This window comes from Symphalangus syndactylus, chromosome 9, assembly GCF_028878055.3.
Source record: "Symphalangus syndactylus isolate Jambi chromosome 9, NHGRI_mSymSyn1-v2.1_pri, whole genome shotgun sequence".
Lineage (NCBI taxonomy): Eukaryota > Metazoa > Chordata > Mammalia > Primates > Hylobatidae > Symphalangus > Symphalangus syndactylus.
The window spans coordinates 58,124,175-58,139,199 of record NC_072431.2 but is presented as its reverse complement, the minus strand read 5'-3'; the positions used below and the strand labels follow the sequence as shown (position 1 = coordinate 58,139,199).

General features: G+C 41.9%; 2 protein-coding genes across 4 annotated transcripts in view; one reads left to right on the top strand and one right to left on the bottom strand.

The window, feature by feature from the left end:
- Positions 1-15,025, bottom strand: part of ZSCAN25 (zinc finger and SCAN domain containing 25) — a 119,499-nt gene that overhangs the window by 10,162 nt on the left and 94,312 nt on the right. The gene's annotated exons all lie outside the window — the stretch shown is intronic.
- The window catches only part of LOC129489605 (cytochrome P450 3A7-like), a 63,796-nt gene that overhangs the window by 30,681 nt on the left and 18,090 nt on the right, over positions 1-15,025 (top strand). For all 3 annotated transcript variants that reach the window (XM_055292476.2, XM_063646251.1, XM_055292477.2), the window contains 6 exons: positions 6,173-6,225; positions 8,859-8,958; positions 11,474-11,587; positions 11,853-11,941; positions 13,222-13,370; positions 14,454-14,581. In XM_055292476.2, coding sequence (XP_055148451.1) covers positions 6,173-6,225; positions 8,859-8,958; positions 11,474-11,587; positions 11,853-11,941; positions 13,222-13,370; positions 14,454-14,581 — 633 coding nt within the window. The remainder of the gene's footprint in view (positions 1-6,172; positions 6,226-8,858; positions 8,959-11,473; positions 11,588-11,852; positions 11,942-13,221; positions 13,371-14,453; positions 14,582-15,025) is intronic.

The following is a 15,025-nucleotide window of genomic DNA, read 5'->3' as shown; positions in this document are numbered from 1 at the left end:
AAGTTTGTGATGTATCTGTAATGCTAGTGGAAAAGTCATTAGGCCACAGAAAGCTGTGACAGAAGTTGAAATACCTGCTATTCCAGCTCCAAGGGCAATAGTGGAAGCAGAAGATCCTAACCCTATAAGTAGAGGGATTAGAGGCATAACTCTTTTTTGTCTAGTTGGTGTCATGAGGGGGACAGGAAGTTGTTAGGTCCCATATGCAAATTGAATTTTGGGAATAAGAAAAACTAGTGTACATGTACCTGTCCAATTAGCAGGTAGACACATGTCGGTGGAAGAGCCACAGAGGAAGAAGAGGCCTTGTGCAAGGCAAAACTGGAAATGCAAAGTGAAAAGATGAGAGGGAGTGCCAAAAGAGGTGTCTTGCATCCAGACTCTTAGGGATTTAGTGAGGGCATCAGCCATTAGAGGTTGTAATGGGGATTGATGGGGCAACTGGATAGAGGCAGAGGTTTGATTTTTTTACGGTATATGAGAAAGTGCATAGTGTCTGCAAGCAACCTTTCATCGCTACTCATGGGGTTGGGTATAAGTAAACAAGAAGGGGGACTGGGAGGAGAGTCCAAAGAACAAGGGGAAGGTAGCCAAGAATGGAGTGAAATGCAGGGAAAATGTCTTAAAAGAAATGAGAGGTTCTAAGAGGCAGGCTAGTGGCTTGTAACCTGCATGGAAGAGGTTATGAAATTATGACAGAATAGAATGGGCCTGTGAGACGGAAAGAGATATTTTCCTTGGTCTAAGAACCATCTTCTTTGAGTGGGGAGGGATTGATAGGTGGAAACTTCAGTGGGAGAGTAAATAGAAGTGACTGATGAGAAGGAGAAAAACTGGCCATGAGGGGCAGAAGTAGGAATACTGGCTGCTTCTTTAGCTCTCTCATCAGCATAATTGTTGCCTTGAGCAATGGGGTCTGGGGTCCTTTGATGGCCTTTGCAGTGAATGACTCCAGCTTTTTTTTGGAAATAAAGTGGCCTTGAGAAGAGTTTTTATTAAAGAGGCATTAGTGATGGAGGACCCTTGCATAGTGAGGAAACCTCTTTCAGCCCATATAACAGCGTGGTGGTGCAGGATATGGAAGGCACATTTGGAGTCAGTATAAATATTGATGTGTAGTCCCTTTGCAAGCGTGAGGGTCCAAGTTAAGGCAATGAGTTTGGCTTGCTGACAGGTAGCGGAGGGGGGCAGAGTGGTAGCCTCAATGATAGAAGTGGAGGATAATATAGCACAGCCTGCCTTTGCTGGTGAGTAGTGATTAGGCCTGGTGGAACCGCCATCAATAAACCAAGTGTGATCAGGGTGAGGAACAGGAAAGAAGGAAATATGGGGAAATGGAGTGAAGGTCAGGTGGATCAGAGAGATACAGTCATGGGGGTCAGGTGTGGTATCAGGAATAATGTGGGAGGCCAGATTGAAGTCCGGGCCAGGAACAGTGGTAATTGTGGGAGACACAACAAAGAGTGAGTATAGCTGAAGGAGCCAGGGAGTAGAAAGTATATGCATCAGGTGTGAGGAAGAAACTTGATTTTGGAAGTTATGAGAACTGTAGGGAGTGAGTTGAGCAAAGTTTGTGATTTTGAGGGCCTCTAAAAGTATTAGGGTGGTGGCAGCCACAGCACAGAGACATGATGGCCAGCCTAAAACAGTAAGGTCAAGTTGTTTGGACAAAAAGGCTACAGGGCACAGTCCCAGTCCTTGTGTAAGAATTCCAACTGCACAGCCCTGCACTTTGGCTGTGTGTAATGAAAAGGGTTGGGATGAGTCAGGAAGAGCTAGTATGGGAGCAGCCTCTAGAGCTGTCTTCAAGGAATGGAAAGAGGTGTGGGGAAAGGATTTAAGATCTATGGGGTCAGCTAGGTTTCCCTTTGTGAGTTTATATAATGGTTTTGTTAGGATGGCAAAACCAGGTATCCAAAGGCAAAAGTATCCAACCATGCCCAGGAAGGAAAGGAATTGCTGTTTTGTAGAGGGGTTGGGGTTTGAGAGATCAGCTGGACATGATCAGCAGGGAGAGCACACGTGTTTTCATGAAGAATTATGCTGAGGTATGTAACGGATGGAGAAAAAATTTGAGCTTTGGTGGGGGATACCCAATATCCTTTGGAGAATAAATGTTGAAGGAGCAAGATGGTATGTTGTTAAGAAGACTCAAAGGAGGGACTACAGAGAAGAAAGTCATCAATATATTGGATAAGGTGGGAAGCAGAGGGGTGGAAAGAAAGTAAATCATGAGAAAGAGCTTGGCTGAAGTAACGAGGGCTGTCCCAGAAGCCTTGTGGCTGTACAGCCCAGGTAAGCTTTTGGGACTGATGGGTGACAGGGTCAGTCCAGGTAAAAGCAAAGAGAGGCTGGGATGAGGGGTACAGGAGAAAAGTGAAAAAAGCATCTCTAAGGGAGGGAGTAGAGGTGTCCCATACCTGTGGGTTAAGGTGGAGGGATACAAGAGGAAGACACGAAGGAGGCTTTGGGTTGGGAAGAAGGGCAGCAATGAGATATGACTGTAGTCCAGGAATAGTCAGAGAAGCAGATAATTTGGCTAAAATATCTCGACATAATTAATAAGGGAACTGGGCAGATCAAGATAACTAAAAAGGAGTGCATAAAAGAATGTTGTCCAAGTTGGCACCAAAGTTGGAGAGTTTTAAGAGGTTTAGAAGCCTGGACCTCAATACCCACAACAGTTATTGGGGCAAGGCAAACAGGCCCTTGAAAAGAAGGTAATGTGGAGTGGGTATCCCACGTATCAATTAAACAGGGGATGGACTTACCCCACACTGTAAGAGTTACCTGAAGCTTAGCATCCGTGGTGATCCGGGGGCTTCCAAGGCGATTGGGCAGTGCCAGTCTCCAGCTGCTAAGCTGAGGAGATCTGGGAAGGAGTTGGCTAAGGAACATTGGGTTTGAGCTCCAGGAGCTTTAGGAGCAGCGGCAATGTGAGTTGGACAGTCTGACCTCCAGTGGGAGCCCGCACAGACAGGGCACGGCTTAGGAGGAATCCCAGGCTGCGGGCATTCTGAGGCCCAGTGGCCAGGCTTTTGGCATTTGAAGCAAGGTCCATGAGGAGGTTTTGAAGGAGCCCCTGGGAGCTGTGGATTTGATGTTCCGAAGGTTTTTGTATGCTGGAGACGTGGTTGTGGGTTGTCTTACAGCAGAGGCAAGTAGCTGTAACTCAGAGATGCATTGTTGCTTAGCTGCCTCTTCTCTATTATTGTACACCTTGAAGGCGAGGTTAATTAAGTCCTGCTCTGGGGGTTGAGGGCTGGAATACAATTTTTGGAGTTTTTTTCTAATGTCAGGAGCGGATTGGGTGATAAAATGCATATTAAGGATTAGGCGACCTTCTGGGCCCTCTGGGTCTGGGGCTGTGAAGTGTCTAAGGGTAGCTGCTAAGTGGGCGATGAACTGGGCTGGATTTTCATCTTTACCTTTGGTAGTTTCCTTTAGCTTGTCATAATTAACAGCTTTGTATGCTGCTGTTTTGAGCCCCTCGACTAGGCAGGAGACAATGTAATCTTACCTAACTGTACCAGGGGAGTCCATCTGGTATTCCCAATGGGAATCCTCTCAGGGAACTGCCCTGATGCCTTCTTGAAGGTCTGGCTCATGACTCCAGTGGGTGTCAGCGTGAGATTGAGCTAGGGTATAAACTGTTTCCCGTTCATCTGGGGAGAGGGTAGAAGTCAGGATGATATTTAAGTCACTCCAGGTTAAATTGCAGGACCGAGTTAAATATTAGAATTCCTGTATATGTTTAGTGGGGTCTGATGAGAAAGAGTCTAAATGCTGACTCATCTAGGAGAAGTCCAATAGAGAAAAAGGCACATGTACCCTGACTATGCCTTCAGCTCCAGCCACCTCACTAAGAGGAAATTGTTGGGCAGGTAGGGGAGGGCTAGTCGCAGAATGAAACTGTAAGCTGGACCGGGTGTGAGGATGGGAGGTAATAGAAGGATGATAGGGTGGGGGAGCAGAGGCTGAGGAAGAATTGGGACCTGGCTCAGCCTGGCAAAGAGCAGCCTGGGGAGGAGGGGAGAGGTCAGATGGGTCCATAGAAAAGGAGGATTCAAAGGACTCAGAGCTTGGGGTGGAGACTGAAGGAACAGACAGGAGAGAAAGAAGAAAGATTTGGGATGAGTCGCATTGGGAGCAGAGACTAGGGAGGGACTGATGTGTAAAAGAATGCCTGGATGTCAGGCACCTCAGACTATTTGCCCATTTTTCGACAAAAATCATCCAGGTCTTGTAAGATGGAGAAATCAATAGTGTTGTTTTCTGGCTATTTGGAAGCATTGCCGAGTTTGTATTGGGACCAAGTGGTATTGCAGAAGAAAATAAGGCATTTAGGCTTTAGGTCAGGTGTTAGTTGAAGGGGTTTATGTTTTGAAGAACACAGGCTAAGGGAGAAGAAGGGGGAATGGAGGGTGGAAGGTTGCCCATAGTGAAGGAGGCAAGCCCAGAGGAAAGAGAGGGTAGAGACATAGAGAGAGGGGGCATGGTACTTGCCACCCAGGGGAGGTGATACTTGCAACCAAGATGAAGGGGCAAGGCAGGCACCCCCTAAGTGATCAAAGACCTCTGAAATGTGGGTGAAAAATGAGGCAGGCATCCCCGCAGTGATTTAGACACCACGGGAAGACTGTCTTCCCGAGTCCGTGACTGGTGCCAGAGTTTTGAGTTCATGGATAAAACACATCTCCTCTGTCTCTACCAGAAAGGGAAAGAAACTGAAATTAAGGAAGGGAGAGATTGAAGGGTGGAGGGATAGCTAGAGAGGTTGGAGAAGAGAATAAAAAGAGGCTGCTTACCCAATTTAAAATTGCTGAGATGTTCCTTGGGCTGGTTGGTCTGAGGACCCGAGGTTGTAGGTGGATCTCCTCATGGAGTGAGGGTGAGGACTGGGGACCGGTCTCCCAAAGAAGTCCCCCTGTCCCGGATCTTCAGCACCAAACGACATGCATCCGTGTGAAGAGACCACCAAACAGTCTTTGTGTGAGCAATAAAGCTTTTTAATCACCTGGGTGCAGGCCAACTGGTCTGAAAAATGAGTCAGCAAAGGGAGATAGGGGTAGGGCAGTTTTATAGGACTGGGGTAAGCAGTGGAAAGTTACAGTTAAAGGAGGTTATCTACTGTCAGCAGAGGAGGGGGTCACAAGGTGCATTTGGGGAGATCATAAGACTCATTGTCCAGAAGAAGAATGTCACGAGGTCAACAGATTGATCAGTTGGGGCAGGGCAGGAACAAGTCATAATGAAATGTTGTAAGGTTGGTCAATCAGTTAAGACAGGAGCTGACTATTTCACGTCTTTTGTAGTTTTTTGGTTGCCTCAGGCCATCTGGATGTATACTTGCAGGCTTGGCCTCAGAGGTCTGACACCCACCACCTTTCCCATGTCAACTCTTTAGTAGATGTACCCCCAAGATACACATTCCTCAGACCATCTTTTACATAGTTAAAATTTCACCCCTGAAATGTAGAAACAGGAAGGTTTAAGTTTCAGTGCAAACTCTGAGCAAGTGTCATAATTTGCTGTGTTTGATGTGTAGGGGTGACATTTTCTCAGAACTTCCATCTTAAGCTGGAAAACTGGAAAGTGAGTCCACTTTGTCATTCTGTCATTCACTCATCTTCTCACTCAAGAAACATGCCTCACACTTATCTAAATCTGCTAGACTAAAAGAGGTCCCTGGTGTCTGTAACTTTCCAATTCTGCTAGAATTCTAGAGCAAGCTCATGAAATAAATGAAAAGGATGAAGAACAAAGAGACAAAAGAGTGCACGCTCCTTTCTGATGCTCACTCACTTTCTCTCATCCTCGGTTTCTTCACATGCCCCTGGAGGTGATCATTCAGGGATTTATGAGATTTTAGAGACAACACATGGAAAAGCAAAAAGACATCAGAAAGACAAGGAGTTACTTAGTATTTATACACAAGGATAAGTCATCCAGTATCCACAACACTTGGAGAAAATTCAAGAGTAATTTTAAATTTCCCATTTCAAATACCTCCTCTGTTTTCTCTCCTTTCCCTTATGACGTATCTAAATAAGCTTCCTCTAACTGCCAGCAAGTCTAATTTCATTGGATTTGACTGTTTTCAGCCCCAATTAGAGGCAGGGTTAAGTACATTTAAAATAATAATGTAATATTATTTTGTTTCTCCTCCCAGGGCTTTTGGACGTTTGACATGGAATGCTATAAAAAGTACAGAAAAGTCTGGGGGTGAGTATTCTGGAAGCTTCCATTGGATAGACTTGTTTCTATGATGACTTTACCTCGCTGCACACAGGACAGTCTCAGCCAAGAGTATCTTGGGATGAAGGTCTGGCCAACCTAACTGCAGAGAGGTTATCTGAAGGAAGAGGATATGTATTTGGGAGTAGAGTATTAGAATGGGAATCTGTGTGCCATTATAAGCTAAGTACAAATTCAGGGAGGTAAAGGTAGACAAAGATGTTCCAAAGAAAATATGAGGAGGACTTCATATGGATTTTGAAATAGTTCTCCTTCACTACAAAGATCAGTAACAAGGGTGATGGCACAGCAAGGTTGGACAGGCAGTTGCTGGGCAGGTGTCCTTGCACAAATATTTTTGTGTAAGGTTGGGATGGGCTTTCTGCAAGCTTGTGGTTTCGCCAAGTCTTTTGTGATCCTTTTGTTATCAGGCATACAAGCATGAGAATCCACTCTTCATGGCTTTCTTTATTTGTCAGGGTTTTTAATCGCACACATACGCACACAGACACACTGACACACACACACAGACATGCTATAATTTTGGTTCTCACAACGTTCACACTCGCTATTGTAAAACTTTTTGAGACTTGTCCTACCAAGGATCCCACATGTCACCAAGTGTTGAGGTCACCAAGTGTTGACATTTGACATGGAATGTTTTAAAAAGTATAGAAAAGTCTGGGGGTGAGTATTCTGGAAGATTCCACTGGATAGACTTGTTTCCATGATGAGTTTACCCCACTGCACAGGGGATAGTCTCAGCCCAGAGCCTCTTGGGATGAAGCTCTTGCCAACCTAACTACAAACAGAGAGGTTTTCTGAAAGAAGAAGATATGTATTTGGGAGAAGAGTATTAGAATGGGAATCTGTGTGCCATTATAAGCTATGTGCAAATTCAGGGAGGTAAAGGAAGACAAAGATGTTCCAAGGAAAATATGAGGAGGACTTCATATGGATTTTGAAATAGTTCTCCTTCACTACAAAGATCCGTAACAAGGGTGACGCAACACCAAGGTTGGACAGGGAGTTGCTGGGCAGGTGTCCTTGCAGAAATATTTTTGTGTAAGGTTGGGTTGGGCTTTCTGTAAGCTTGTGGTTTCGCCAAGTATTTTGTGATAGTTTTGTTATCAGGCACACAAGCATGAGAATCCACTCATCATAGCCTTCTTTATTTATCAAGGTTTTTAATCACACACATAGGCACACAGACACACTGACACACACACACACACACACGTTTGCCATAATTTTGGTTCTCACAATGTTCACACTGGCTATTGTAGAATTTTTGAGACTTGTCCTACCAAGGATCCCATATGTCAGCAGGTGTTGAGGTCTTCGGTCTAAACTAGGCTGGGAGCATTGTGGTTACCACTTTTCTCCAGGCTTTGGTGGCCCAGGGACTCCCAGCATCACTTTCTGTCCAGTGTCTGCCTATTCCCCTCTTCTTTTTTTCTTCCCTTGGTGCCCTTTTATCACATGCATTGTCTCAGACCCTTCGAATATGTGCTCATAAATGCATGGCATCATCTCCTTCCCACATCGATTCACTTTAAATTAAAAGCCAAAACTCTTTCATTTAAACTTTGGACTTAACATGCTTTTGAAAGAAGGGTTGAGAGATATAGAGAAACAGATTGGGAAACCATGCTCTGCTGTTTCTTTTTTTTTAACTTTCTGTGTAAGTGTGGAATTTTTCATTCTGTTTTATTATTAACTTTAAGCCAAAACTTTTTAATTGTTCAATTCCCACCTATAGAAGTATAATAAAAAATATATAAAGACTTTTTAATAGAAGGATATATGAGTATATCTTTGTCTATACCTTTCTGCTGAATTTGAAGAAATGCTGAATATTCTTAAATCATTGTGTTTCCTGGTGGGGTGATGGACTGTGATTTTATAAGGTGGCCTCAGCCAACTGCAGCAGCTGTTCCCTGTCAGAGGGGCTAGAGGTTTGGCGAGAGTGATAGAAGAGGTGCAGTGGTGTGCTCATTCACTAGAAGCATCAGGGAGAAGGTTTTGCCTCTTTGTAGTTCATCTTGTCTCATCAAGTCCTCAGAAACCACAGTGCTGCCTGAGGGTGCTGTGGAGCTGGCATGACCCATACAGGCAACCCGACTGAGTAGAAAGAACACACAGCTCTGGATGTCCATGGGCCCCACAACAACTGCCCTTGACACGTTTAGTCCTTGTGAGCATTTGATGACTTACTTGTCTTCAATTTTTCACGGACCTAATATTCTTTTTAAAAGTGAAATATTTTAAACATATGAAACATTGTGGAGAATGGCATGGGAAATACCCATGTATGCACCACCCAGCTTAACGAATGCTCTCCTGTCATTTCTAACCATGATCTCTTTGAAGAGCTCTTTTGTCTTTCAATGTCTCTTCCCTGTTTGGCCCACATTACCCTTCATCGTATGAAGACATGGGTGACTCCTGTGTCAGACTCTTGCTGTGTCTTATACCTAATGAACTAGAACCTAAGATTACTGTGTATTGTACATCTAGGGGATTATGTAATGTCAGGATCAAAGTCTGGCTTCCTGGGTTTGGCTCCAGCTGTAGTATAAGGCTGTTGATGTTTAGTCCACTCTGTTTTTTCCACACAGTTTTTATGATGGTCTACAGCCTGTGCTGGCTATCACAGATCCCGACATGATCAAAACAGTGCTAGTGAAAGAATGTTATTCTGTCTTCACAAACCGGAGGGTAAGCATCCATTTTTTGAAATTAAAATACTGATTGATTGATTAAATTTTTATTTTACAATTCTTATATGATCATAGAAAGTTGTCTAAAAAATGTGCAGGAAGGTTCCATGTACACTTCATCCTGTCCCCCCCAATGGTAACATCTTGCAATCTTGCATAACTATAAATACGGTATACTCATGTTACTATAGTACAAGAAATTGACATTGATACAGTTCACAGAGCTTATACAGATTTCACCAGTTTTATGTGCCCTCATTTGTGTGTGTAGTTTTTTTTGTTTTTTGTTTATTTTTTGAGATGGAGTCTCGCTCTGTCACCCAGACTGGAGTGCAGTGGTGCAGTCTTGGCTCACTTCAAAATCCGCCTCCAGGTTCAAGTGATTCTTCTGCCTCTACCTCCCGAGTAGCTGGGACTACAGGTGTGCACCAGCATGCCCTGCTAATTTTTGTATTTTTAGTAGAGATGAGGTTTCACCATATTGGCCAGGCTGGTCTTGAGTGTGTGGGTAGTTCTACGCAAATTTATCACATTTGTAGATTTGTGCAATGGCCAGCACGATCAAGATGCAGACCCATTCCATCTCCATATGGCTCTCTGCTGCTATCCTACAGTCACAAGTCTTTTTCTCTGAGAGGGTCTTTATCAGAGCTTTTCTTAATCAAACATTTTTTGAGGATGCTAATGCGTTAATTTTTATTTATGGATTGCACTTTTGGTGTCAAGTCTGAAAGTTCTTTGCCTAGCCCTCCTTCCTATATTGCCAATTTTTCTAAAAGTCATAAAGTTTAATGCTCTACTAAATGTAACTCTATTATCTATTTTGTGTTATTTTTTGTATAAGGTATGAGATTTAGATCAACGTTCATTTTTTGTGGCTTATGGCTGTCCAATTTTTCCAAAGCCATTTTTGGAAAGGTGGGCATATTGTTAAAAATCAATTGGGCATATTTCTTTGCATATCTCATTTGCTATTCTGTCCCATTGATCACTGTGTTTATTCCTCCACCAATAACAAACTGGTGACTCTAATAGCTGTACAGTAACTCTTAACATCATGTAGAGTGATTCTTCCCACTTTTATGGACTTATTTTTTCAGATTTGTTTTAGCTCTTCCTGGTACTCTGCTTTTCCATAAAAATTCAGAATGAGTTTCTCAGTGTCTACAAATAAACATGCTGTTACTTTGACAAGAATCAAATTAAATGTATAGATCAATTTAGGGAAAGTCTTTATCTTTACTATGTTTGGTCTTTCAATTCATGAACATAGTATGCCTCTCCATTTCCTTAGATTTTCTCTGATTGCTTTTAACAATTTGTAGTTTTCAGCATAGAGATCCTGTATATGTTTTGTTGGATTTACAGCTAAAGTATTTCATTTTTGTTGGAGTGACTGTAAATGATATTATGTTTTTCTTGTATTTTCAGATATTGATTGTTGGTACATAGAAACGTGCTTGGTTTTTGTTTGTTGATCTTGTATCATAGAACCTTGCAGAACTGACTTGGTATTTCTAGAAGTCTTTTTGTATATTCCTTGAGATTTTATACATTGACAATTATGTCACTTGAAAAATAGAGACAATTCTTTTATTTCCTTTCCAATCTGTATGCCTTTTTAATTCTTTTACCTTGTCTATTGCACTAGGACTTCCAGTATAATGTCAAGTAAATGTGGTGAATTTTTTAACTGTTCCTAATATCAGGAGGGAGGCATTCAGTCTTTCATCAGTAAGGATGATTTAGATGAAGTGGGGTTTTTTTGTAGAGTCTCTTTATCAAATTGAGGAACCTTCTCTCCCTAGTTTGCTGAATTTTTAACATAAAAGAGTGCTGTAAGTACTCATTATAAAACAAAATATGGTTATGGAAGATGAAAGAAAGGTGCAAGCATGCTGGCTTGATAGCCAAGTTGGCAAAAATAATTATCTCTTTCTTTTTCTTTCTATCCATGGAATAAAAAATTAAGAGAAAGAATGTTCATAGAATCATAGTATTTCTTCAAAATACGTTCCTAGTTTTAAAAGTATTACCTACCATTTTTTTTAAAACCACTACATTGAAGCACCTCTTTTTCACGTTGCCCATGCTGTAGGAGAACATAAAGACAGCTCGTCTGAGGCAACATACAGTCCACCAAAGTCACCTGCTTGTCTGTCTCCACTCCCTCTCTACACTGCAGAAGTACTAATCTTGATTCTGTCTACTCTACTGGAAGAACACGTTGCCTACCATGTGGATAATTTGCATGTAAAAGGAGACTGGGATATACAGGCTGGAGACCACATCAGGTGGCTGGGTCTCCTGAATACTGCCCCCACACACAAATACATCCCAGGACACTGGGTATCTGGGATAAATCTCTACTGAGCATCTAGCATAGGGCCCATCACCTAGTAGACAGTCACTAAATAATTGTTGAATACGTGATGACTGTTTAACACATTTTCTACAACCATGGAGATCTCCACAACTGACACAGGACAAAATGTTTCTGCTTTGAACTCTAGCCTTTAGGTCCAGTGGGATTTATGAAGAGTGCCATCTCTAGAGCTGAGGATGAAGAATGGAAGAGAATACGATCGTTGCTGTCTCCAACCTTCACCAGTGGAAAACTCAAGGAGGTATGAAAATAACATGAGTTTTAATTAGAAACTTAAAGAATAAATCTGGTGGGGACAGGCAGAAAGTAAGATCACTGTCCCTTTCCAAGGGGTAGTCTGCTGAATTTGAGCTTCCTAAAAATGGTCTTTTATCTTTATGTACCCAAAAGATATCACAAAATTCATTACAAAATGTCACTTATTGTTCCATGCCAGGGAACGTCATGTCCTTCCGGGACTTGTGTCTGCACATTTAACAATGGGTGGTGTTGTGTTTTGTGCTTAGATGGTCCCTATCATTGCCCAGTATGGAGATGTGTTGGTGAGAAATCTGAGGCGGGAAGCAGACACAGGCATGCCTGTCACCTTGAAAGAGTAAGTAGAAGCGCAGCCATGGGTTTCTGAGCTGTCATGAAACCCTCCAACTGCCTGCCATGGAGCTGATATTCCCACTGCTGGGTTATTCCAGTGACCAGACAAAAGGATGGCTGTGGTATTGCAACTTCAATGGATCTCCCAAGATGGGGCAGCTCCCAAGAGGAGGTGGGGCAGCTGGAGGAAAAAGGTCTTCTCCCGTATGCACATGGGCAAGGATTTACTTATCCATTAAATTGTCAGCCTGAATGTTCTGGAAGACTAAATGCATACTTTGGGGGGAAAATGTGTGATTGTACCAAAGTTTTAAGCATGGCGTGTATGGGATGGTAGAAGGGGAAGGCACTTGGTATCTGTTGGTCGGCAGTGAGTAGAGTGGGAAAGTTATAATGGAGAACTTTGAATAACTTTGACCCTTTCGTGGTTTTTCTGAGGATATCAGTAGAATACTAAATATTAAACATTCCCACCACTGCTTTTTCCTCTAGTCTTAAAGAGACAGGGTACTATAAATGCTACAGGTAGGGTAAACCTATTATTTGCTGTCCACACCGGTATGTGCTTCAATTATGCAGGAACAGCAGGTGTAATCTGAGCCTGTCCTAGGCAGACCAGGGATACATGGTCACCATCTATAGGAATTTCCAAATCAATTTTTAGTGACTTTTTTTTTAACCAGGACATTGTTGGTCATTATATTTTACTAAAATGATTCTGCCGTCAGGGCAATCTCAGCTTACAAGAGCTGGGGATAGTGAAACTTTCCAAAGCTTGAGCAGGGAGTGTAGAGAATATGGATGATATTTCTAGGAGCTCAGAACAGGGTGTTGCTGTTCTGTAAAGTGCTGAAGAGGAATCAGCTCTGGGCATAGAGTCTGTAGTCAGTCAATGTCACCTGTCTTGAGCCCCTTAGGAAGAGTTAATTATTCTACTCTTGTTCTGCTGAAGCACAGTGCTTACCCATCTTGTATCACCCACAATCAACACATGCTACTGTAGTTGTATGATAGTGGGTCTCTGTCTTCCTGTGATGGGCTCCTTGATCTCAGAGGTAAGTCTAATTCAGTTCAGTGTCTCCATCACACCCAGCGTAGGGCCAGCTGCATCACTGGCACCCGATAACACCTTCTGATGGAGTGTGATGGGAGGTGATCCAGTAGATCTGAAAGTCTGTGGCTCTTTGTCTGTCTTGACTGGACATGTGGGTTTCTTGCTGCATGTATAGTGGAAGGATGGTAAAGAGGTGCTGATTTTAATTTTCCATATCTTTCTCCACTTAGCATCTTTGGGGCCTACAGCATGGATGTGATCACTAGCACATCATTTGGAGTGAACATCGACTCTCTCAACAATCCACAAGACCCCTTTGTGGAAAACACCAAGAAGCTTTTAAGATTTAATTCATTAGATCCATTCATTCTCTCAATAAGTATGTGGACTACTATTTCCTTTTCTCTCTCTCTTAAAAATAACTGCTTTATTGAGATGTAAGTCACCATGTAATTTATCCACTTAAAATGTACAGTTTAATGGTTTGTAGTACATTTGAAGATATGTGTGACCATCACTATTTTAAACTTTGAAACTATTTTTGTCAGTCTAGAGACCTTATACATTTTTAGCTATCAACCCCCTGCCACAAACCCTGTCATCATATGCAACCACTAATCAACTTTCTGCCTCTAAGGATTTGCCTATTCTGGATGCTTCATAGAAATGATATTAATTTGTCAGGGTTTTTTTTTAATTCCTAGTTCATGAATTTATACTTTAATCTGTATTATTTTCTTTCTTCTGCTGGCTTCAGGCTTAGTTTGCCCTTCTTCATTTACTGTGTTGTGGCATGAATGTAGATTATTGATTTGTGGTTTTTTGTTCTTCTAAATTTACACATTAAACTGTAAATTTCCCTCTGAGCACTTCTTTGCTAAATACCATGAGATTCTGGCCTGTCGCATCTTAATTTTTGTTCAGCTCAAAACACTTTCTATTTGCCCTTTTAATTTCTATTTTGACTCATTGGTTACTTAAAAGTTTATTATTTAACTTCCACATATGTGTGAGTTTCCCAATTTTCTTTACCTTATTGATTTTAGCTTTATCCCATGATGGGTGACAGAGATACACTGTGTTATTTCTATCTTGACTACCTGCTATTTCTTGAACAGCATGATTAATTTAAGCAGCAGATTATGATTTGGCTTATTGTAAGAGACTCTCGTCCAATAGATAAAGGCAAAGAGATTAGGGCATTGAGTTCTGTTTTTTCGTTATTCGAAAGATGCAGAAGGGGCTGCTGATCTCACTGCTGTAGTGGTGGTCCCTATGCATAGACCTGCCCTTGCTGAGCCACTGGCCTGAAAGAGGGGCAAAAGTCACAGAAGGAATGCCTTCCAGTTGAGAACCTTGATATATTTTACTCTTCTGATTGCTAGAGAAAATTAGAATTGCTCCACGTAAATTTTGCACATTCACAATGGTTTCATTTTCTGTTGGTTTTTTTTCCCTACAGAAATCTTTCCATTCCTTACCCCAATTCTTGAAGCATTAAATATCACTGTGTTTCCAAGAAAAGTTACAAGTTTTCTAACAAAATCTGTAAAACGGATAAAAGAAGGTCGCCTCAAAGAGACACAAAAGGTAAAACGTGGAGGTAGTTATAGGAGAATGTTTACTTTTTCATAATTTTTTGGGTAATATACATATGATTGGTGCACTTCCCTGTATGTTTTTAGAGAAATATTTTAACACAAACAGTACTTATGTTTAGAGCAAGATAATTCATTTGGTAGGAATGCAGAAAGTGGAGTTTGAGGAAGAAAATATGAGAATAAGTCAGAGATAGCACTTAAAATTTGATATCAGGCACAAGAATTAGTATGCCATGGCATAAATATTATTCAGATAAAGCTTTATCACATCACTTCCCTTCAATAAATTGTCAAAGGATAAACATTACTGTTTGGAAATATATTTTACTGGTATTATGCTTTCTCCAGATCATAGATTGGTAAAGAGTCATTTCAAGTACAAGCCTGTTATTTTACACATTCTCCAATGAAAGGCCCTATCGAGCCACCTGCT